Here is a 22,576-nt window from a genome sequence, read left to right on the forward strand (position 1 = left end):
TTGAAGCTATAGGAAATTGGTGAGATTATCAGGTAGATGGTCCACAGTTGCAATTACCTGAAGTAGTCATTATCCTATAAAACCAAGGCATAAGCTGGTAGATATGGAAAACTCAGCCGCAAGGATGGAGGGTGGGAAGTAACTCTGATAAAGATTTTGAGAGCCTTGTACAAGACCTAACAGAAAAATGTATAGAACTAAGAAGGAAGTGATGAGTATTTTCAAGAAATGAAGGAATGCCTCTCTTTCGTTAGTGGATATCAAATGATTAAAGATTATTTTTATTCAAAAAGACTGATTCTCACAATTATTTAAAACAACCTTTATTCAGGGAGGACCCCCTCTTTTTTTTTTGCATTTAACCATTATTTTGAAAGAATGGATTGAAAGAGAAAAGATCAATTTGATATTATTGAACTGGGAAAATGAGAATCATTACAGGTGGGGATGGTTAATGTCTTCATCCCCACTTCCCTCGACCTGGGATTCTGAGCACTTTCGTCTGTGAAGTTAGTTTTCAGGTCATCAGACTCCAAGAAGGGAAGGCCCAATCAAGTAGCTCTTCCCCTTTCACCCCTCTAGGCAGAATATGGAAGCTTTATTCAGTTGAATAATGAAGCCTTTTTTGTAACTTAATGTTTAACCTGCTTTCTTAAGGTTTCGTGTGGGTTTTTTTTTTTTTTTTGCTTTGATAAAGACCCTTTCTTTGCCACTATGCAGAACTATGATTCATCTTACTGGCATTGATTACCCCTTTGGGTCACTCTAAATAATGCCCATTCTCCCTTCAGAACTACCAACTAGATTTTTCAAGTCATGCAGCAACATGTCAGGGGAAATCTTTGCTTGACTAATGGAGTATTGGTAGCTATAACCTGTTGAGATTTACAAAAAGTTGTTGAAGACTCCAACTAAGCCTATTGGGGGGAAAAAAAACTGGCTTGTGTGGCTCTGGATGGGGAGAGGGAACTGGGTGTCCTACTCTGGGTGTAGAACCTCCACCATTAAGAACAGATCTTATTTAACATTTTGCAGTAGAAAATTGTCCCTGCTTTTCAGATACTGCTTAAAAAAAAAAGGCAAACTAAAAAATAAATGAGTCACCCCTATCCCTTTAAATGGAACCAGCCTCCCACCCCTGCACACCCTTTTACTAGGCCCCTGAGTAAAGCTCAGCTGCATAGTAAAGTCTCTCATCTCCGCTCCCAGTTAGCTGACCCCTGTTTGGCCAGTCCCCTCAGCTCTGACTCATTTGCTTGAGGCAGAGGCAGCAATCGAGTATAAACTTGATAGTCTTGACTTGGGATCTAATGTTCATTTTGACCCTCCTTATTTCAAAGCTCTTTTGATATCAGCTTATATGGACTAAACTATTGTACTCTTGACTCTACAGTTCACCCAGGCCTCACTGCACCTACTCTTCTAGGTATAAATGCTCCTTGGGCCTACCCTGCTACATTGGGGCCAGGATCCAAACCTGTTTGGCTAGCCCTGTTTGCATCTCCACCAGGGAAGGAGGATCCAATAAAATGTGGCAACACTCCTAGTAGGAAACAAAAAAGTACTGAACAAAAGCTCTTGCCAGTCATTCTTGCCTCTTACTGCTTCATTTTCCTTATTTGTAAAAAAACAAAAACAAAAACAAAAACAAAAAAAACTTCATGATAAATACCTGCCTTGACTTCTTCACAGGTCCTTGCATAAATCAAATGAGGTAATGGAAGGCAAAGTACCCTAAAAAGAATAAAGTATACATTTAGTTATGGGCATTTTCCAAATCATTTTTTGAAGCCTGTCGCCTCTTGAAGCAAGAAGTGTCAAATGAATCTTCCTATAGAGGTTCTCAGACCGCATGATGTCAGTGATGAGCTCTAATGGCTCTTTTTGGCTGTCCTTGTCCACCAGGGGTCTCCTGCCTGTCTCTCCAGCCTATGTTCTTTTTTTAAAAAAATAAATTTATTTATTTATTTTATTTTTGGCTGTGTTGGGTCTTCGTTGCTGTGCGCGGGCTTTCTCTAGTTGCGGTGAGCCAGGGCTGCTCTTCGTTGCGGTGCATGGGCTTCTCATTGCAGTGGCTTCTCTTGTTGCAGAGCATGGGCTCTAGGCATGTGGACTTCAGTAGTTGTGGCTTGTGAGCTCTAGAGCGCAGGCTCAGTAGTTGTGGCACACGGGCTTAGTTGCTCCGTGGCATGTGGGATCTTCCCGGACCAGGACTCGAACCCCTGTTCCCTGCCTTGGCAGGCGGATTCTTAACTACTGCGCCACTAGGGAAGCCCCCAGCCTATGTTCTTGCACCTGCGCACTCAGACCTCACATCCAAACAAACCGGGCCTTGTATTTTTCCTAAGCACTCACTTCCCTCTTCTGCCTTTGTGTCTCTGTGCCTCCTCTTTTCTGCCATGAATGGTGCCTAATTCCCTGTCTCCTCCTGTGAAAATTCCTCTAACCTTCAAATGTCAACTGTCATTTTAAATGTGTATTAATTATTTATCGCTGTGTAACAAATTTGCCACAGACTTAAAACAACACGTTTACTATCTCACATTTTCTGTGGGTCAGTAGAACATAATAAGAAATATATATTTGGCTTCTGCCCCTGGTTCCTGACACAGAGCTCCTAAAGACCTTTGAATTTCCTGAGTGATAGCGATGCTAGGAGCATCTTTTGTTCTAATATGTGGTCTTTGACCCTGGTTCCTTGACACAGAGCTTCTAAAACCCTTGTCATTTCCTGAGTGATGATGGTGATAGGAGCATCTATTGTTCTATGAGGCAACTCTTGGTGGACTGCTGGATAGCTTCAGGATGGGGTTGGTCATGAAATGATTCTAATCATTTCAGGCTTTGGTTAGAAGCTTGACATTTTCAGCCCCACCCCCATCCTTCAGGGAGTGGAGAGAGGCTGAACATTGAGTTAATATTTGATCATGCCTACATGATGAAGCCTCCATAAAAATTTCTGAACTATAGGGTTTGGAGAGCTTCTAGCTTGGTGAATACATCCATGTGCTGAGAGGGTGGTGCACCCCTCGGCTCCATGGGGACAGAAGCTCCTGTGCTCAGGATCCTCTGGGCCTCCTATGTACCTCTTTGGCTATATCCTTTATGATATCCTTTATACTAAACCAGTCAATGTAAGTTAAATGCTGCCCTGAGTTCTGTGAACTGCTACGACAGATTATCAAACCTAAGGATGGGGTCATGGGAACCCCCTCAATTTGCAGCCAACTTAGACAGAGTGTAGGTAATCTGGAGGCCCACTGCTTGCATTTGGGGTCTGAAGTGGGGGGGTGGGGGCAAGCAGTCTCATGGGGCTGAGCCCTTAATCTGTGAGGTCTGTACTCACTCCAGGTAGTAAGTATCAGAATTGACTTAAATTGTCGGACACCAGGTGGTGTCCACAGAGACTTGCAGAATTGCTTGGTGTGAAAAACCCATACATTTTGTATCCTAAGTGTTATGAGTAGAGGAAACAAGGTTCCCCTTTAGTCAGGAATCTGGGCGTGGCCCAGCGTGGTCCTCTGCTTCAGGGTTTCTCAGAAGGTTGCAATCAAGGTGTCAGCCATCTGAAGGCTCTACTGGGGAAGGGTGTTCTTCCAAGTTTATATGGTTGTTGGCTAGATTCAGTTCCTTGCGGGCTTTTGGACTAAGGACCTCACTTCCTTGCTGGCTGCTGGTGTGGGCCTCTCTGTATGGCAGCTGGCTTCATCAGATCCAGCAAGGGAGAGAGTCTGTTTTCAAGGTGGAAGTTACAGTCTTGTGGAACGTAATCATGGAAGTGACATCCTGTCACGTTGGCCATATTTTGTCAATTAGAAGCAAGTTGTTAGGTCCTGCCCACACTCAGAGGGAGGGGGGTTATACCACGGTGTGAGAGCGGGAGCTGTGAGGATCATTGGGGGCCGTCTTAGAGTCCGCTCAACCACAGGGTGTTTTCCCCATGAGCCTGTACTTATTTCCTCCAACTAGATGTGTGATCTTTCCTTTCCGTGACTCTTCTTTCTAGGTACTTGTTTCTTTTTTCAGTTCACATTCCGTGACTGATATTATTATGGTTGAATATTTTCTTTATTTCCCTCATATAACTGTTTTTGCTCATCTTTCATCTACTTTCAACCCCCAGAACAGTCCTGTACTCAGCAAATGTTCTGCAAAAGATTACCCTTCCTTTCCTTCTTTGAAACTGAAGAAGAACCAAACTAGTTGCTTTCCTGTTTAACACCTGAATCCTTTTTCTCCACAGCAGCCACATAGGATCCATTATAAAACCTTCAGATTTGTCAGTTTGGCATCAAAAGCAATGACTCATCCATGTCTATATAACCTGGCTGGAGTGATCTGCCTGATTTGCACTTAGAGCTAGAGGTTGTTACCTTATTAAGGAGAAGCAATTTTCCATTAAAGATGCTTCAAACATTAGCTATTTTTGAGTGGTGTATTGTTCTGTTTCCTAGGGGGCTTGCTGGGTCTCAGAAATGATGCAGCCTATAAGAATTTTTTCTTCTTTAACCTACCTGTTTTCATTTGCCTGGTAATGATCATTTTGGAGTCCTATTTTTAGGTAATAGGAACTGAATTGATAAAGAAGACTGACTCTTTAGAAGCAGCATTTTAATACTTTCCCTTTTGCCCAAGCAGTGGGCTGGATCTTATTATCCCTGTTGGAAATGTTCAATAGGATGAAATATCACATGTGCTTTAAGAGACTTAGAACATGAGAGAGATATGTGTTTGATATATGTGGATCACAGGCTCAAGTGCTAGAGTGCTCAAGTGCTAGATCACAGCAAAACTCATTTACTTTAGCTTCCCATGCTTGAGGGGGAAGGCCAGTCTCTACTTAACCCTCTATGATAGCTCAGCACCTTTTTCATTTCTTGAAGTTTTGATGGATAGCTAGTCTTTAGAAGACAGGTAAAGAAACACTAGTCAGATTTTAGTAAACACTGTGTTTCTGGTGTTGAAATGATCATGTCACAGTAACAGGTCAAGCTTGTTCCCTTTAAGAAAAACTCAGATGGAAGTCAACTTAAACTTGGAGGAGTCATTCATCTGTTGGGAAAGATGCAGAATTAGTAAGTTAAAGCCAGCTACAGATGGGAGCACATAAGTATGTGGGCCTACATTTTGGGTCTTTTGGGAGCCATGAAGCTAAAAGCCAATTAAAGCTTTAGTAGAGAGAAATTTAAAAGTGGTTTCTCCTGGGCAAAAGGAAGATTTGGAGCAGAGAGTGCTCAGAGAAAAGCAGTGTTGATGATGTAATTAATACAGTTAACAGCTGGGAATGCGAATCAGTGTGAAGCCCCATCTGAGAAGACCCTGTGAAGGACTCAGGTTTGGGCACGAAAATCACTCTATCCAGGGCACAGCTTCAACTCAGGAACCTGAAGGTATCTTCATGGTCAGCCTGGGGAGAAGGGTGACCAAGTTCTGACACAGTGAGTCCCCCTGTCCTTCATCTCTCACCAGTCTGTAAATTAGAACAAGGAAGGAAATTTGGGTAGTGAAGGGATTTTTTTCCTTTTAATGCTTGAGTGTTAGCTTTCTTTTCATTCATTTATTTATTCTGTTACTCTTATATGAAGTCCTTCTTTCCCCAGTCTATACACATCTGTCTACTTTCAGACAATGTTATCATTTAATTGATATTCCCAATCTCTGCCCCAAGATGTAGAACCATATCTCCAGCTTGGGTAAAGGACGTGATCATACTTATATCCCATTGTCACCCCAAACTCAAAATGGGCCCAAGAGTTGATTGACTTCTCCCAGTATCTTATCATTCAGGCACATCTCTCAAAAATCATGTTTTCTTTTCCATTCTCACTTCCATTAATCCTGTTCAAATCCTGAAGGCTGTGTGGCATCATGGGAAGAGGATGAGACTTAGGTTTGAATCCTGCCCTTGTCATTTCCTAGCTGGTATCCATGAGCAAGCATGTTATTTGATGTTTGTGAGCCTCATTTCCTAAATGATCTTTTTGAGCCTCATCTCTAAAATTGGCATGATAATACTTGCCTACCTCATTGGATTATTGGAGAATATTAAATTTGGTAGTGCATATGAATCATCTAACACAGTGCCAGGTGTGTGCCATAGGTGCTCAATAACTAGTTACTATTTTGTAAATTTTTCACTATTAATATTTTGAATGCATAGAGGGCAGCGCCTGGCACGTTCAGGGCCACTGTTTTGGGAAGCCATTCGCATGTGATCCTCCCCTGGGATTGTGGAACCCAGTGCTGAATCCATTAGGTATCCTCCACCTCTCTAGCACTTTTCAACAGATGAATTGGCTTCTACGTTTCAAAAAACCAGAGCTGTTGCCCGCCCCCTTCCCCTGTGGAACCCCCTCAGCTTTCTACTTAGGAATGGCTTGCGTCTAGACTCCTTCCCTCCTCCATTTATTTTGATACAATGAAGTTGGCATCTCTCTGACCTTCTGCCTGAGGTTAATCCTTCCCTCTGGGTTCTGGGTTCCGGGTTCCCTCCCTTCCTGCCCAGGGTCCCCTCCCTTTCTTTGTTGTGCCCTCTTCAACCACACCTTCTTTAGTGATTCTTTCCTATCAGCAATTAACTGTGTTCAGGCTTCTCTTATCTTAAAAAAATACAAGAAACCATGTGTGATTTCATTCTCCCCCTGCAGCTTCCACCCTGTGCTGTTCCCCGCCTTCACAGCCAGCCTTCCGGAGCCTGGTGCACACCCTCGTCTCCGCAGTCAGTTCCCCGCACACGGCTTTCTGCTTCACTCCATTTCCTCCTGTGACCTTGTCACTAAGTCTACACTGCTGACCATACTTTTCTTACTGAAACGCATGCTTTCTTTGGCTTCTCTGACTTCACATTAGGCTGATTATTCTGCTACCTTTCTGATCACACCTCAGTTTCTTTTGTAAACTTTTCTACTTGCGCTTTCTTAAATAATGTTGTTCCTCACTGCTCTATCCTAGGCTGTCTTCCCTTCTGATTCTGAACCATCTCCGAGGGAACCAGTCTACTTGTTCATTTGTCCTCTGTACGCGCACGACATACTCATTTCTGTCTCCAGCCCAAAACTCTCCCTTAAGCATCAGATCTAATATCCAACACCTCAAACTTGCTAAGTCCGACTGAACTTATATCCCCTCCCGATTGCCTGAAGGTGCTCTTCCTATACAGGTCATGGCTCATTTGTCTAGAGCAGTGGCTCTTCACTTTAGTGGGCATCAGAGTCCCCTGGAAAGTGTGTTCAGATGGCTGGGCCCCATCCCCAGAGGCTCTGAGTCAGTAGGTCTGGGGTGGGGTCTGAGAATTTGCATTTCTCGGAGTCCCAGGTAATGCTGATGTTGCTGGTCAGGGGACTACACTTTGAGAACATCTGTTATAAGGAAATTAGGCAGTTTTTCCCATTCCTTACTCTACCCCTGTAACTTCCCCAGCCTCCAGTTCCCAACTAGCATCTGAATAATCTTGTCAGTTTTGCCTTTTATAATAAATACCTCTCTATCTAGAACCCTCCATTCCCTCTGCCACTTGTCTGATTTATTGCAGTAACCTGCTAACTGACCTTTCTGCCTCTGGTTTCACTTCTAAATCTGTTCCCCCATATAGCAACCAGTGTGAACTTCTTAAACCATAAGCCATTATTAGTCCCCTGACTGCTTTCTTCCATAGCTCTCCATTGCCTTTGGGATAAATCCAAACTTCGTAACGTTGACCTGGCCTCTGCCTACCTATGTGACACCATCTCTTCTCCCTCCTTACTTTGCACAGAATTCACCAAGCATACGGAGAAGCACATGCAGTCTAAATATATATTATATAGCAATTATTGAGTGCTTGCTGTGTTCTAGCCACTGTGGCACTTTTGCACACATCAACTTCATTTAATCTTCCCACTAACTCTATAAGATGGGTTACATTTTACAGATGAGGAAATGTGACCCATTTTATAATGTTGCCATCCCTTTGTACCAGTCCTTTCCAGTCAGTTGTGTCCAGGGTAACAGGGTTGGATTCACTCAAAACTGACTACCAAGAGCTAATGATAATAACCATGACAACAACATGAGTAGTAATAGCTAACAATTTTTGTTAATGTACTTTGTGCCGGGGCACTCCGTGTAAACATAACTCATGTATACTATTCCTGATTTCCAAAGGAGGAAATTGAGAGAGGGAGTAACTTGTTCAAAGCCACAAGTTCAAGATCACAGGACCTAGGTTTGAATTTAGGTCTTGTGACTCCAAAGCTCATGCTTTTTTTTTTGAAAGTTTCATGACTTTTTAAAAATAATTAATTTTTGGCTGCGTTGGGTCTTTGTTGCTATGCACTGGCTTTTCTCTAGTTGCGGCGAGCGGGGGCTGCTCTTCATTACGGTGTGCGGGCTTCTCATCGCAGTGGCTTCTCTTGTTGCAGAGCACGGGCCCTAGGCACACAGGCTTCAGTAGTTGTGCCTCGGGGGCTCTAGAGTGCAGGCTCAGTAGTTGTGGCGCACGGGCTTAGCTACTCCGCGGCATGTGGGATCTTCCCGGACCAGGGCTCGAACCCGTGTCCCCTGAATTGGCAGGCGGATTCTTAACCACTGCGCCACCAGGGAAGTCCCAAAGCTCATGCTTTTAACTACTCTGTCATTTCTGTGGGTGGAAGCAGTGAAGTTATTTAGAGAGCTGTTTATCACTTGGCATCTTCTACAATTTAAAATCCTTCTATGTCTTTAAGTGAATTAAAAAATTTTTGGCAACCCTCCCATCCTCATTGGAACCCACCCACATGCACCTGTCTTTCTTCCAGATCTCATCATACTGTGGTAAGAAGAGTTTGGAATTGGAGTCATACTGGGTTCTGATGCCGCCTCTACTAACCATCTCCTTGGATGAACCCTGGGATAAATTACTTTACCTCTTTGAACTGCTGATTGCTATAAGAACCAGAATAGTAATGCTTCCCTCATGGGGTTGCTGAGAAAAAGAAATGTGAGAATACCTGTCTCTTCTCTCCATCCCTTGTGCTTTTGCTTAATGTAACATTGGGCATTATCACAGTAGCTTCCTTGTTGTGTTTCCTGTACAGATCACCACTGCCCTTCTCCTGTTCTTAACTACTGTCACTACTCACTAGGCTCTACACTGCCACCTGAAAAATATTTCTGAAATACAAACTCTAGTGACTTTCTGTTGATAGTAATGGTGAACTTTCATTCAGACATGCACCCTCCTACTGAAACAACCAAAAATATTATTTAGATAAAATACAAAAACCAAACCAGGGGCTTCCCTGGTGGTGCAGTGGTTGAGAATCTGCCTGCCAATGCAGGGGACACGGGTTCGAGCCCTGGTCTGGGAAGATCCCACATGCCGCGGAGCAACTAGGCCCGTGAGCCACAATTGCTGAGCCTGCGCGTCTGGAGCCTGTGCTCCGCAACAAGAGAGGCCCGCGCACCGCGATGAAGAGTGGCCCCCACTTGCCGCAACTAGAGAAAGCCCTCGCACAGAAACGAAGACCCAACACAGCCATAAATAAATAAATTAATTAAATTAAAAAAAAAAAAAAAAAAAAAAAAGAAAAACCAAACCAAACCCAGCCTTCTTCTTAAAGCATCAAAGAGCTCACAGGCATTACCAGGTTAAAATTGGGGTGGAAAACCCATGCAAGAGTGCAGGTTTGACCAGCGGTTGTGGGGGACAGAAATAAAGCCCAGATTTCTCACAAGAAGCTGGGACCCCAAAGGACTGCACTGTCACGGTGAGGGTGGACCTGAAACATACCAGCTCTCTTGTGGAATTGCAGCCCAGGTTCAAGCTGACTGGCTCAACCAAGGAATCTCAAGTCTTGAATTGGTTTATGGGCTGGTTGTGCCTCTGGGTGTCTGGCAAAATCAAGTGGAAATTCTTTCAGAAGGAAGGTTTCTTCTGCCTAGGCCTCAGATTATTTAGTAACCAGCACATAAATATAACCAGGCACCCAAGGAAACCATACTCCAAGGGCAAGAATCATCAGCAACCACAGACAACAGAAACAGCCCTTCATAAACGTCATCAGATATTGGAATCATTACCATCTATAAAAAACTACTGTGTTTAAAGAAATAAAAGATAAGCTTGAAGATATCTGCAAAGAATAGGAAACTATGAAATGTGACATAACAAATTAAAAAAGGAATCAAATAAAACTTCTAGAAATAAACATAACAGTAATGAAATTTAAAACTCAGTGGATGAGGAAAAGTATATAGTTGATTAAATATTTTAAAGAGAAGAACCTCAATGGATGCATTTAACAGAAGACTGAATAAAGCTGAAGAGAAAATTAACAAACTGGAAGACGGTAAGAAAAAATTATCCAGAGTATAGCATGGAGAGACAAATAGAAAATGCAAAGGGAGAGGGTAAGAGACATAGAGAATAGAGTGAGGTCTAAATAAGTTTAATTAGAGACCTAGAAAGGAGATGAGAGAGAAAATGAGCGAAGGTGAAATTTAAAGATAATGGCTGAGATTTTCCATAACAGTTGAGATACCAAACCACAGATTTACAACCAATGATTGTAAGTAGAATTAAAAAAAAAAAATCCAAACTTAGATGCATCAAGATGAAACTACAGAAAACCAAAGGGAAAATCTTAAAAGCAGCTAGAGAAAAAGACAGATTATCTTTGAAGGAGCAATAGGCTGACCCTTGACTCCTCATCAAGTATAATTCTGATTCTGTTATTCTCATATTTTTCAATGGCTTTCCATCCCTAAGACGTAAAATACATGCTCTTCAGCATGTCATGTGAGGCCTTTCGTGGTCTGGTCCCTGCAACATGTTTAGACACAGAGAACCTTTGTCCTTCTCATTTTACTCTTGATTATGTGCCTTACACATGGTCTTCCTTTCTGGAATGCTCCCCATGCCCATCCATCTAGCCAGCTCCTACTCAGCCTTCCCATTTTAGCTCGGGGGTTCACTGTCAAACTCCCTGGCTCCCTTCTCACTGCCTTTGGGCACACTGCTTGCCAGCAGTCACCAACTCCATGTACTTCAGTATTTGTTTGCATTTTGTTTCATTTCTAGTACATGAGTTTCCGAGGACAGAGCCAGGGTCTTTTGTAGTGCCTGACACTCCACAGATATTCAGAACCTTCATTGAGTTGACGCCAGCGTTTCAGGGAGTCCCACGGCCACTTAAGCAATATCTTGATGTAGGTTTTCATGGCTCTTCCCGTGATGCTCTGATTCTTGCTTGTGTGGAAAACAGGCTGCCACAGTTAGCACCAGGATCCCTGAATGATGTCTTCGGCTGGCTCTACCCCTTCAGTACTTCCATTTCCTTGGTGAAACTGGAATAACAATATCCACTCTACCTATTGTATGAAGTTATGGTGTGGATCAAATGAGGTGATGTATGTGAACACGCTGTGAATGTTCTGTGGCACCATACAATTGTAGTAGCTTTATTTCAGGGTGAGAGATTTGCTTGGGCTGGCAAACTTGCAGCACAGAAAATGATTCTTTGTTTTTTTTTCATAGTCACAGGAGACTGTTTCCTTATTTTTTTAAACATTAATTAATTAATTAATTTTATTTTTGGCCGCGTTGGGTCTTCGTTGCTGCGCCCGGGCTTTCCCTAGTTGTGGTGAGCAGGGGCTACTCTTCGTTGTGGTGCGCGTGCTTCTCATTGTGGTGGCTTCTCTTGTTGCAGAGCACGGGCTCTAGGCACTCGGGCTTCACTGGTTGTGGCGTGCGGGCTCAGTAGTTGCGGCTTGAGGGTTCTGGAGCACAGGCTCAGTAGTTGTGGCACACGGGCTTGGTTGCTCGGCGGCATGTGGGATCTTCTTGGACCAGGGCTCGAACCCGTGTCCCCTGCATTGGTAGGCAGATTCTTAGCCACTGTGCCACCAGGGACATCCAGAAAATTATTCTAACATGAATGTTACCTTGCCCTGTGAGGACTTGTGTTGTCATGCCTACATTTCACTGGGGAGAGGGGCCCAGAAAGTAACTTTTCCTCGTTGGTTGATTTTGAGAGACCTGAGGGGAGTTGTTTTCATGGACCAATTTATATTACAGTTTTCATTGAGTTCTTGGTGGAAATTGTAAATTTCTGTGACCCTTCATTCAGAGATGAGAAAGCTTGGATTTGTCAGAGTTTGTCACTCTTTTAATTGGAAAGATTGAAACACCTTTTTGCCCAATTCCTTGCTTTTTTCTTCACATTGCCTTTACTTAGTATCACAGTCTAATCATCTGAAAACCTGATGAATTTGTCAAGTGTTAAGAATCATCAGCCTTGTCAGTCCATTGTTTGTGTATGAGAAGGCCAAATCAGAATCATTTTTAAGGAAGTGGCAATGCCAACTCCAGCAAACCATGGTGTTTTACTTTTTGAATGTTTAAAATAGAAGTTTCAGGTAATCTGTATAAAGAGATTAGGATTTTACTGGATTTTCCCTCCTAGAGTGTTTTTTTTGGAGAATATAGTGAGCAGTTGCTTATATTTGTAGTGTGTCCAGTTTTTAGAAAATTCTGTTTTTTAGGTGAAGAATTTTGGTAGTCACTAGTTTCTGGACATTTTTAACTGGAAGGGGCCACAGAATGCATGGGGCCGGCTCTGCCTTAGGTACGGCAGACTGAAGGCTGTGGGGAAACAACCTTTTCCTTCGTTGAGGACCGCCGGCAGCTCTGCCCTCTTCTAGTAATTCATCAGGGAGTTTCATCGTTCTGTGAAAGCATTTTCCCTGATAGTCAGTCAAAACCTCTTTTAACTTAAGCCCCTTTTCTTGTACTAAGTCATTCATAGTGATGGAGACATACTTTGCACCATCCTTCTCATAAATCTCTCTCAAATCTTGCCTCTGTTCACTGTCACTGCCACTGTCTTAATTTAGATTCTGACTGCGTCTCATCTAGACTGTAACCCCAGCTTCCTAAGCTCTCTGCTACTATTGTCTCTCCACTCTGGAACGCTACCAAATTCATAGCTCTAAAATGTATGTGTCCCTGGCCTTTATAGTGCTTTGTAGGATAGTATCCAGGCTTATCAGTTTCACTGTCTGGACCTGTGTGTTAGGAAGTATGTTCTGCTGAGAGTGGCATTAAATCCTAAAATATCAATGGCTTAAACAAGAAAGTTTATTTCTATCTCACAGAAAAGAAGAACAGAGATAGGCAGGTCAAGGTGTATAGGTTAGCTCCATAGTCTTCAATTCTGCTGTGCTGCTGTGCACAGCAGAATGCACTGTTGTCCTGTAGCCTCCAGGACCAAGATGAGTGCTTGAGGTCCAGCTGCCACATCCACATTCCAGCCAGCAAGAAGGAGGAAGAGGGAAAGGCTGTACCTCCATCCTTTAAATCACAACACTTTAACCTGCATCTTACTGGCTAAAACTTAGACATACAGGCCATGCTTAGTTACAAAAAGACTGAGGAATGTAGTCTTCTAATACTAGCTAAAAAAAAAAAAAAAAAATCGGAATTCTGCTTAGTAGGAAAGAAGAGAATAGATAATTGGGCAGTAACTAGAATCTCTGCCATAGCACCTATCCCACCATCCCACCAGTTTTGTTCCTCTCCCCATCCAGTCCCTTCCTGCCCAACACTTGTGTCCTCAACCTGTTAGTAGCTACAATAAATCTCTTACTAATCCTTTACCATGTCAGGCTCTTTCACAGCTCTGGGCCATTGTACAAGTGCTGGCCTTTACCTGGAATGCCCTTCAACTTTCTTTCTCCAAAACATCTGTATATCCTTCAAGCCCAACTCACTTCCTCAGTGAATCTTTCTTATTTCCTTAACACTGACAGCCCATTACTTCATACTTGAGGATGTATCAGTGGAAGAGCTTCAGGAACTTAGTAGTTGAAGAGACTTGGATTTGAATTTCTTCTCTGCAACTTGGGCTGGAAAACTATAAATGTGGAAGTTCTTGGCGTATAAATTATACTTAGAGCCATAGTGCAGATCTCTCTTCTTGAGTTCCAGATGTTCATGTTGAACTGCTTACTCAGCATCATCACTTGAAGATCTCGCAGGTGGCCTCTCAAATAGAACCACCTCTGAAGTAGAATCCTTGATTTTCACCGCCTTCTCTAGTCTTTCCTGTGCCAGTAATGCCTCCATCAGCCTAGCTGCAGATGTCAGAAAGCTTGAAGCAATCCTTTATTTCTTATATCTAATAATCCTTAAACTCTCACATCTAATTACCACCAAAGTCTATTAGTTCAACTCCAAAATATCTCTTAAATTGATCCTTTTAATTCCATCTCCAGTGCCTGTATTGTAGCGCTATCCTCTTGTGTCTGGACTTTGGCGATAGCTCTTAACTGGTCTCCCAACATCCCCTCTTAGGTTGGCCGAGTCTCAAGTTAGGCAGTCACTTTCTTGAACAAAATCCTTAGCCAGCTTCCTATTGTATGTAGGTTTAAACTCAGGATTCTTAACTTCTGCAAGGCCCCATCTGACTCGACTCCTGTCTGCCTCTCGCTTCCATTTCTGGCCATGCCCGTTCTTGCTCACTGTGCTCCAGCCACGTGGTCTTTCTGTTCCTGATTGTGCCAAGGACTTCCCGCCTCCACCCGTTCCCAAGTGCCATTACGCACTCGGGGTCTTTTGTCCCCTTCCTCCAAGGGCAACTCCTACACACACCATCCTCATATCTCAGCGTAAATGTCACTTGCACACAGGGCCTTTCTCTGACTTCTTAATCTAAATCATATGTTCTCTTCTCTTCCTCCTTGGGAGTGTTCTTTCATTCTTAGCATTCATCACAGTTTATAATTCTATATTTATTGAGTGCTTATTTATTGAATATCACTCCAACATTAAACTGTATGTTCCATAAGGGCTGGGATCATCTTTCTTTTATTCACACTGAATCCTCAATGCCCAGTGCTCAGTAAATACACATGGTATAAATGAAGAAACAAATGATCTTGTGATTAAACAATGCGATAGATTTCTCTCATTAAATTGACAACTTTGCTACTCGGTGTGGCAAGACGTAGTTGTTGGAAACCTGTTAAGGTGATTCACTTTTCTAAACTGGCAGTGTGTTTCTTCACATTGATTGAACGTATCTGTGGTGCTCACCTGTAAGGCTACAAGCTTCAGTTTAATTTATTAGAGTGCATCTTTGTCTGAACAAAGCCTTATTTCTGCCAGGATAGCCTTATGAACACAGAACCTGAAAAGGTCATGTTCAAGTGTGATCTCTGAAAATCATAATTGGGCCCACTTCCATGGCTTGCCCTCTTTTTTTGAATGCAACCTGGCATAACCTTTGGAACAGAAGACTTGCTTGTTGTTGGGATGGCATCTGAAGCAATAGTCATTTTAAGACGGAGCCATCAGTGACCGTTACAGAAAGCTGCATGCCCAGGATTTGGGTTTGTCTCAGAAAAACCCTCACCACCCTGTCTTGATTGCCAGCTCTTGAGACCAAACTCGGATATCAGATATCTAGGTAGAGTATACTTGTTCATGGTAATTCCAGCCTCCTAATCTTTCCTGAATTACCTGTTCTGTAGAACACATTGGCAAGATATGTTATGGAACTGGTCAACAACTTGTGTGGGTTTTTTTCTCCCTAAGAGTATAAAAGATGTTGTTCTGAAAGCATCTGATGATTTTGGAATCCTGAACTTGGTCTAAAATAAAAGATGAACTTGGATGATGTCCCTCTTTTACAGGGTGATAAAGAGGGTGATCGACAATGGGAAAGTTTTCATTTGTTTTTCTTTTTAGAAAACAGAATTCTGCTTTCAGTGGGCACTATGGTAGGTAGATTTTAGCATAGATGGAAAAGCATACAGTTGATTGTTCTTAAGCCCCAGTAGGTCAGATCATGTCAGTGTTTCCAGAGTACGCCCAGAGTAAAGTTGGCTTTTAGCTGAGCCTTTGCTAAGAGGCAGCCAGTCCTGAAAAGGATTTATTTATTTATTTTGGCCTTGGTAATGTCTAAATGATGATAAGTACAAGTCTCTCTTAGCTAGCTGGAGTAGGTCCCACATGAATTGGTTGTGACCCCTAGAATCCAGAAACTCCAGTAGAGTTGGATAAGAATATTTTGTGGGGGAAATCTAATGTAACAGATGAAAATATAAAATATTAAATGTTCAGAAGTTTGTAATTTGCTGCTTTTTTTCATGAGTGGTTTTAATACTTCTGGTCCAGAGCCTAACTCCCTCTTTAGTGGTTTCAGTTTCTTGGGTGAATGTGAATTTTATAAGTTTTTTAAGAAAGGAAATTAAACATTAAAAGACTTTAAGTACTTTACTCTTTATATAATGTCACTAAGAAAAGCCAGGAAAATCAGGGTTGGCTTTTTTATTTGTTTATTTAATAAATATAATCTATTTTCCACCATTTTGTTTGTTATGGCTGTACCAAAGTACTTTTAAAAGTTAACATTTATTTTGATTTTGTTTTATTTCAGCAGATGTGCATAATAAGTTAACCTATCTCTATTCTTCATTGTGGGCTGGGGCAGTGTATAACATTTAGTTATTTTGGCATTTTGACACATAGGCGATTTAGTTTAATTCAGCATAATTTGATGCTCTCCACTTGTATGATGCCTAACATATGAATAATGTTAAATAGATAAAATGCGGCCTGCTGAGTGTGAGCATTACTACAAGTTAGTGACGTAATTGACCTTAGCCAAGTCACCTAACCACTGTGGGCCTGGGTTTCCTTTTCTGTAAAATGAGTAGTTTGGGGTAAATGGTATCCAAGAATCCTTGCAGCTCTGAATTTAAAAATCCCATGAGTCTGTATGCCTAATAGGTATGTGTCTACCTGATTCCTCCTCCTCTTCTTTTCTCTTTTTTTTAAATTAGGAAAAGAGGATGCTGGTGCACCAGTTACAAAAGACGAGAACACCTTCATGTCACAGGACACAAGAGCTTTACCAGAGAAGTCGCTGCAGAGATCAGCAAAGGTCTCTGCCTGTTTTCTTCACTTGTCTGGCTGGTAGCTGAGCTACCTGTTGGAGGCCTCTCATACGATTCAGTTAGGACTGTAGTTGGTCAGTTAATCAGAAAAGTCAGTGGAAGCAGGGAATCATAAAAAGTGAATCTTTTTCATAACTTTAAACATATATTCATTTGTCTGTCTTTGGATGAAGGGCCAAGGCCTTTTCTTTGTGTATGGGTATGTTTATTGAGGTTCTGCATTATCTTTTTCTGCATAAACTGCACTTGTAATGTGACATCTATGATTTCCAGTTTGGTTTATTTAAAGTGGAGTGAGAGGGGCTTCCCTGACAGTCTAGCGGTTAAGACTCTGCACTTCCACTGCAGGGGGCATGGGTTCGATCCCTGGTCGGGGAAATAAGATCCTGCATGCCGTGCGGCATGGCAATAAATGAATGAATGGAGTGAGAATTTAGGTACTGGTGAAGCAATATGAATGTAGACTCCTTCTAGATTTTTAGTTTTTTGCTCCAATTTTTTTTATTGTTGTCACGACCATATCTAATTCAAAAGTAAGTTTTTAATAAGTATTTTTTAGTTTCTCCAAAGTATTTAATTTAGTTATCCAGTAACAAAAGCAATTTTTTTTTTGCGTAGTTCAATTTTATTTTTTAATTATATATGCTAGGACTTCCCTGGTGGCGCAGTGGTTAAGAATCCGCCTGCCAATGCAGGGGACATGGGTTTGAGCCCTGGTCCGGGAAGATCCCACATGCCGCGGAGCAACTAAGCCCGTGCGCCACAACTACTGAGCCTGTGCTCTAGAGCCTGTGTGCCACAACTACTGAAGCCCGCATGCCTAGGGCCTGCGCTCTGCAACAAGAGAAACCACCGCAAGGAGAAGCCCGTGCACCACAACAAAGAGTAGCCCCCGCTCGCCACAACTAGAGAAAGCCCTCACGCAGCAATGAAGACCCAACACAGCCAAAAATAAATAAAATTAAATCTTTAAAAAAAAGTTATATATGCTAGTGACATATTCAGATATGGGATCAAACACAGCTGATCCTCGCTAAGCAGATAGCTCCTGGTGGAAGGAGTGGTTCAATGACAAAGGATGGAGTATGTGATAGCATGAGGTTTTCCTTTACCAGAGGCATCCGCCAGCACGTGTAACCTGGGAATGCAGCGTTGCCACTCAGTCTAGCAAGTTGGTTAGGAGAGTGTCTCCTGCATATCGACATGAGGAATTTCTAAATTATATTACATATATTTTATTCTCCCCTGCCAATTGCCCAGTCAGTTATCTAGATCTTTATTTTAATAAGCATTTTGAATACTAACCATATACTAGGCAATATGATAGGTGTGAAAGAGTATAATGAACGGAAAGATCGTGGGCTGGGTCTGGCTCACAAATTTGTGTTTTGCTTGACCTGTGCAATATTTAAAATTTTTGGCTTAGTAGCTTATACGAAAAAAAAAAAAAAAAAAGGAGTGTCAGGCTTCTGGCGTCTCTTGACAAAACAAAACATCCAGCAACAGTGGGCCACATTCTTAAATGACTTTGGTCAGAGCTGAGTAGCGGCAACCTCTGTCAGTGGAATTTGTGTTCTGCAATTTGCTGCTGCCCCCCAATGGTGCTCCCTCTCTTGCTATTTTTGGTTTTGGGGTTTATTTGTTTTTGTATAGTTTCTTAATGAATTCAGTCTAAAATTACAAGGCAAAACTTACACTGTGGTAAAAGTCATTTCTGTGACAGCTAACACATGAATCATGAGTAATGTCACGCTGATTTGTATACTTCTTGTTCTGTCGAACATTAAAACGAAAAGCATCAGACAAGATGGCATAGATTCGTTTCTCCTTGCTCCTCCCCCCTAAGCACAGCTACAAATTCTGGACAATAATAAGAAACAACCAAAGGAGAATTCTAAAAGATGAAAAGAGGAAGGCAAACTAGTTAGGGACTCTAGGGCTAGAAGAACAATGTAGTAGCAGGGGACTTTACAAGCCCTCCAGCAACAGAAGGGGACCCAGGCGCCGGGTTTCTGGATCCCAACCCCACAATAGAAGGTGGCTCAAGCATACTCGTTCCTCACTCAGATCTAACCGGTGGCCCTCCAACAACACCAGGCAATCCCAGCAGCACCTATAAGACAAATTGACTGGGATCTCTGCTGATGGCAAGTGGCCAGGAAAAGGGCTCTCCTTCCCCACCACACCTGAGACTTGTCTCCCTCACCAGGAGACGCCAGGCATCTGGGTGGCCCTGACAACAGGGATCCTGCCACAGAGGTGACCTAGCCCCAGAAGTCTCTTTGTCCCTATGGGCCTGAGACTCCCCTCCCCCACCTAGAGGTAACAGACAGCTGGGGGAACATCAGTAAGGGGGATCCTGCCGCAGCAAGCAGCCCAGCCTGGGAAGCCCCTTTGTCCTCATAGGTATGAGACTCCCCTCCCCCACCCAGAGACACCTGGCATCCAGGTGGCACTAGCAAGGGAGATCCTACCACAAGTATATGGTCCAGGAAACCTCTTTATCCTCATGGGCCTGAGATGCCCCTCTCCCACCCAGAGATGCTGAGCAGCCAGGTAGCACCCGTCGAAGGGGGTGCCACTACCCCAAAAACCCTAAACGAGAAGCCTCTTTGTCTCTGCATGGACGTGGGCTAGGATGTGTTCCTCATCCCCGTTAGAGAGACCAGCCAGGCGGCCAGGCCTCAGGAGGTTCCTGCCAGCCCCTCAGCAGTACCAGCAGAAACTAGTGGGAGCCCCAGTGGTACCTTGTCAACCAAACATATCAAAATAGCGTTGCAAAGGCTCTGAAAACTAAATTGTCACTGTAACTACAGCCCACAAAAGTAGTCCGGGACCTGCACGCTAACCCTAGACAGGGTGACTGCCTTCTAAAAGACAAGATTTAAATAAGACCTTGAACCTGCTAACATTATAGCCAAAAGGTCCAGGATACATTAGAAAATCACCTTATACCAAGAACCAGGAAAATCACTACTTGAGTGAGGAACGACAACTAACACCAAGTTAGCTGATGCCAACACCAAGATACTGCAGTTACCTGATAGCGATTTAAAATAGCCATCATAAATATGCTTTAACAGCAATTAAAAATTCTCTTGAAACAAATGAGAAAACTGAAAGTCTCAGCAAGGGAATAGAAGTTATAAAAAGGGAACTAAATGGAAATTATAGAACTGAAAAATACAGCAACAAATGAAATACTTGCTGGATGGGCTCAGTAGTAGAGGTGACTCAGCACAGAATTATTTAACTTGAGGACCAATCAATAGAATTTACCCAATCTGAACAGAGAGAAAATACATTGAAAAAAAATGACCAGAGCCTCAGGAAGCCGTGGAACAGTAAAAAAAAATCCAGCATTCAGATAATTGGAGTCCCAAAAGAAGGATCAAGAGAGTGGGGCTTAAAGAATAGATTATGCTGGGGACTTCCTTGGTGGTCCAGTGGTAAATAATCCGCCTTCCTATGCAGGGGACGTAGGTTTGATCCCTGGTCAGGGAACTAAGATCCCACGTGCCGTGGGGCAACTAAGCCCGCGTGCCACAAACTACAGAGCCCACATACCCTGGAGCTAGCGCGCCACAACTAGAGAGAGAAAAAACCCCGCAGGCCACAACTAGAGAGAAGCCCGCGTGCTGCAACGAAGAGCCTGTGCCACACGCCTCAACGAAGACCTCGCCTGCCGCAACTAAGACCCCACGCAGCCAAAAAGAAAAAAAGAATACATTGTGCTGACTGGGAACAGGTTAAAAAAGTACCTTAGAGATTTTGAGGTCCTAGCAACAGTTGTATAACATTAATGTGTGATGGTATCCATCTGTATGATTATAATTTTCTTCTTTTCTGGTGGACTCAGTAACTTGTGTTTAAGGTTAGAGAATAGCAGTGTCTGAATGGTTCCAGAATTGAGGATTTTTGGGGTAGGTGCAATGGAACAGCAAGAGGGGTGAGGCATTTGATGACATACGTAACAGGACTTGAAGTGATGAAACATGGTGTCTCTGGCAGGTAGGAAAGGACTCAAGGCCAAGAGGTAGCTAACAGACATAGAGAGAAGGCAAGGATCAAGGCACTAGTGGTCTTGATGTGGTGAAAAAGCCCGTGGAGGGGCACAGGAGAGTGAGAGAGCTGAATGATGGGTCAGTCCAAGATGATGTGTTTCTCTTGGTAGAAATAGCACGTACCTGTGCTATTGAATTTTTGCCTGATGAAATGAGAGACAGGGTTTAATCTTGGAAAGAAGGAAGGTTAAAAGGTTTCAGCATTTGAAGGCATAATAAAGGAGTTATTTACGTTTAATAACATTTTAAAATAAACAACTGTTGTGTTGTTCGCCTGAGATACTGGTATAGTTCATGTGAGAAAAATGTAATGCAGAACAAATCCCTGGAGCCGTACTTCCCTGCTGGAGTCTTACATGTTTCTTTGAGACATAGGTCTTGGTTTTAAAAGCACTTTCATCTAATTAACCTGTGTATTGCTTAGTTTTCCTTGGGTATATGTGCGCGCTGGCTTCAGTTGTTGCAACTTAAATATAGATAACTTAGTCACAGAGCATCACTGAGAGGTACTTCATTTAGACTTAGAAAAACTGCTGGACCCAGATAGTTGACCAAATAACAGCCTACTGACTTCTCCCAACTGTTATCCAGTCCTACAGATAAACAGCATTGACTATATCTTTGGTATTTTCAGGTGGTTTACATCTTGGAAAAAAAACATTCCCGTGCAGCGACTGGCTTCCTCAAACTCTTGGCCGATAAGAACAGTGAACTGTTTAGGAAGTATGCCCTGTTTTCTCCCTCGGACCACCGGGTGCCTAGAGTTTATGTACCTCTCAAGGACTGTCCTCAGGACTTTGTGACCCGGCCTAAAGATTATGCCAACACGCTGTTCATCTGCCGCATTGTGGACTGGAGGGAAGACAGCAACTTTGCCCTGGGGTAGGTGGCCTCTGGCGAGAAAAACCACAGATCCCAGACAGAGCTTGGTTTAGGTAGCATTTGCGTAAACTTTTTTGTGTGTATTTTAATTATTATTTCTTCATTAAAGCATGCGTGCTAGGTGTGGTTCTTCAGAAATCACCCTTAGGTACCACCTCAACTGGCCACCTATAGGTTCCTTGAATTGCCAGGCAATCACCTTTTTTGTCTGTTTTTGGTTTTTGGCATAAAACATAAGCACATTCTGAACCTCTGCTTATTTCCTGTTATGTTATGAATCCTGTTTGTACTTGTGAACTTGAAAAGAATTCATTGTATCAATCAGATCCCTCCTTTCAGACACTAGTGTTAAAATATGTGAAATTCCAGGGGTATTCATGGGACCTCAGTCTCCCATGCTTTAAAATATGAATGTAAATGTATGTTTGAATGATGTGCTTTTTTGGTATTGATCCTTCAGAGGTTTCACTTATGGCATTAAACATTAAATTACCCTAGTGTAAACAGGGAAAGGTACCATGTTTTTAGGGAAGCTTTCAGAAACCAGTCTAACTTAAATATAGATTATATAGCCAGAGAGCATCATGGATAGCCATTTCCTTGTAATCTGAAGAAACTGCTGGACCTAGCTGTTTGATCAAATGCCGTGCCTGTTTCCTTCTTACAGTTGGTATTCATTTTGAAAGAGAAGTGGTATTAAGTTTTAGCTATAT

The 22,576-nt window shown here is 42.7% G+C and overlaps 1 protein-coding gene across 8 annotated transcripts in view; it reads left to right on the plus strand.

The window, feature by feature from the left end:
* DIS3L2 (DIS3 like 3'-5' exoribonuclease 2) overlaps positions 1 to 22,576 on the plus strand; it is a 378,405-nt gene that overhangs the window by 146,902 nt on the left and 208,927 nt on the right. For 7 of the 8 annotated variants that reach the window (XR_009700788.1, XM_061188488.1, XM_061188515.1 and 4 more), the window contains exons 7-8: positions 16,804 to 16,904; positions 21,616 to 21,863. Coding sequence is in view for 7 of the 8 variants with exons in the window: in XM_061188488.1 (XP_061044471.1) it covers positions 16,804 to 16,904; positions 21,616 to 21,863 (349 nt within the window). In the remaining variant the exon portion in view is untranslated. The remainder of the gene's footprint in view (positions 1 to 16,803; positions 16,905 to 21,615; positions 21,864 to 22,576) is intronic. The other variant, XM_061188495.1, reaches the window with a different exon arrangement.

The sequence above is a fragment of the Eubalaena glacialis genome, chromosome 1 (genome assembly GCF_028564815.1).
Source record: "Eubalaena glacialis isolate mEubGla1 chromosome 1, mEubGla1.1.hap2.+ XY, whole genome shotgun sequence".
Classification (NCBI taxonomy): Eukaryota; Metazoa; Chordata; class Mammalia; order Artiodactyla; family Balaenidae; genus Eubalaena; species Eubalaena glacialis.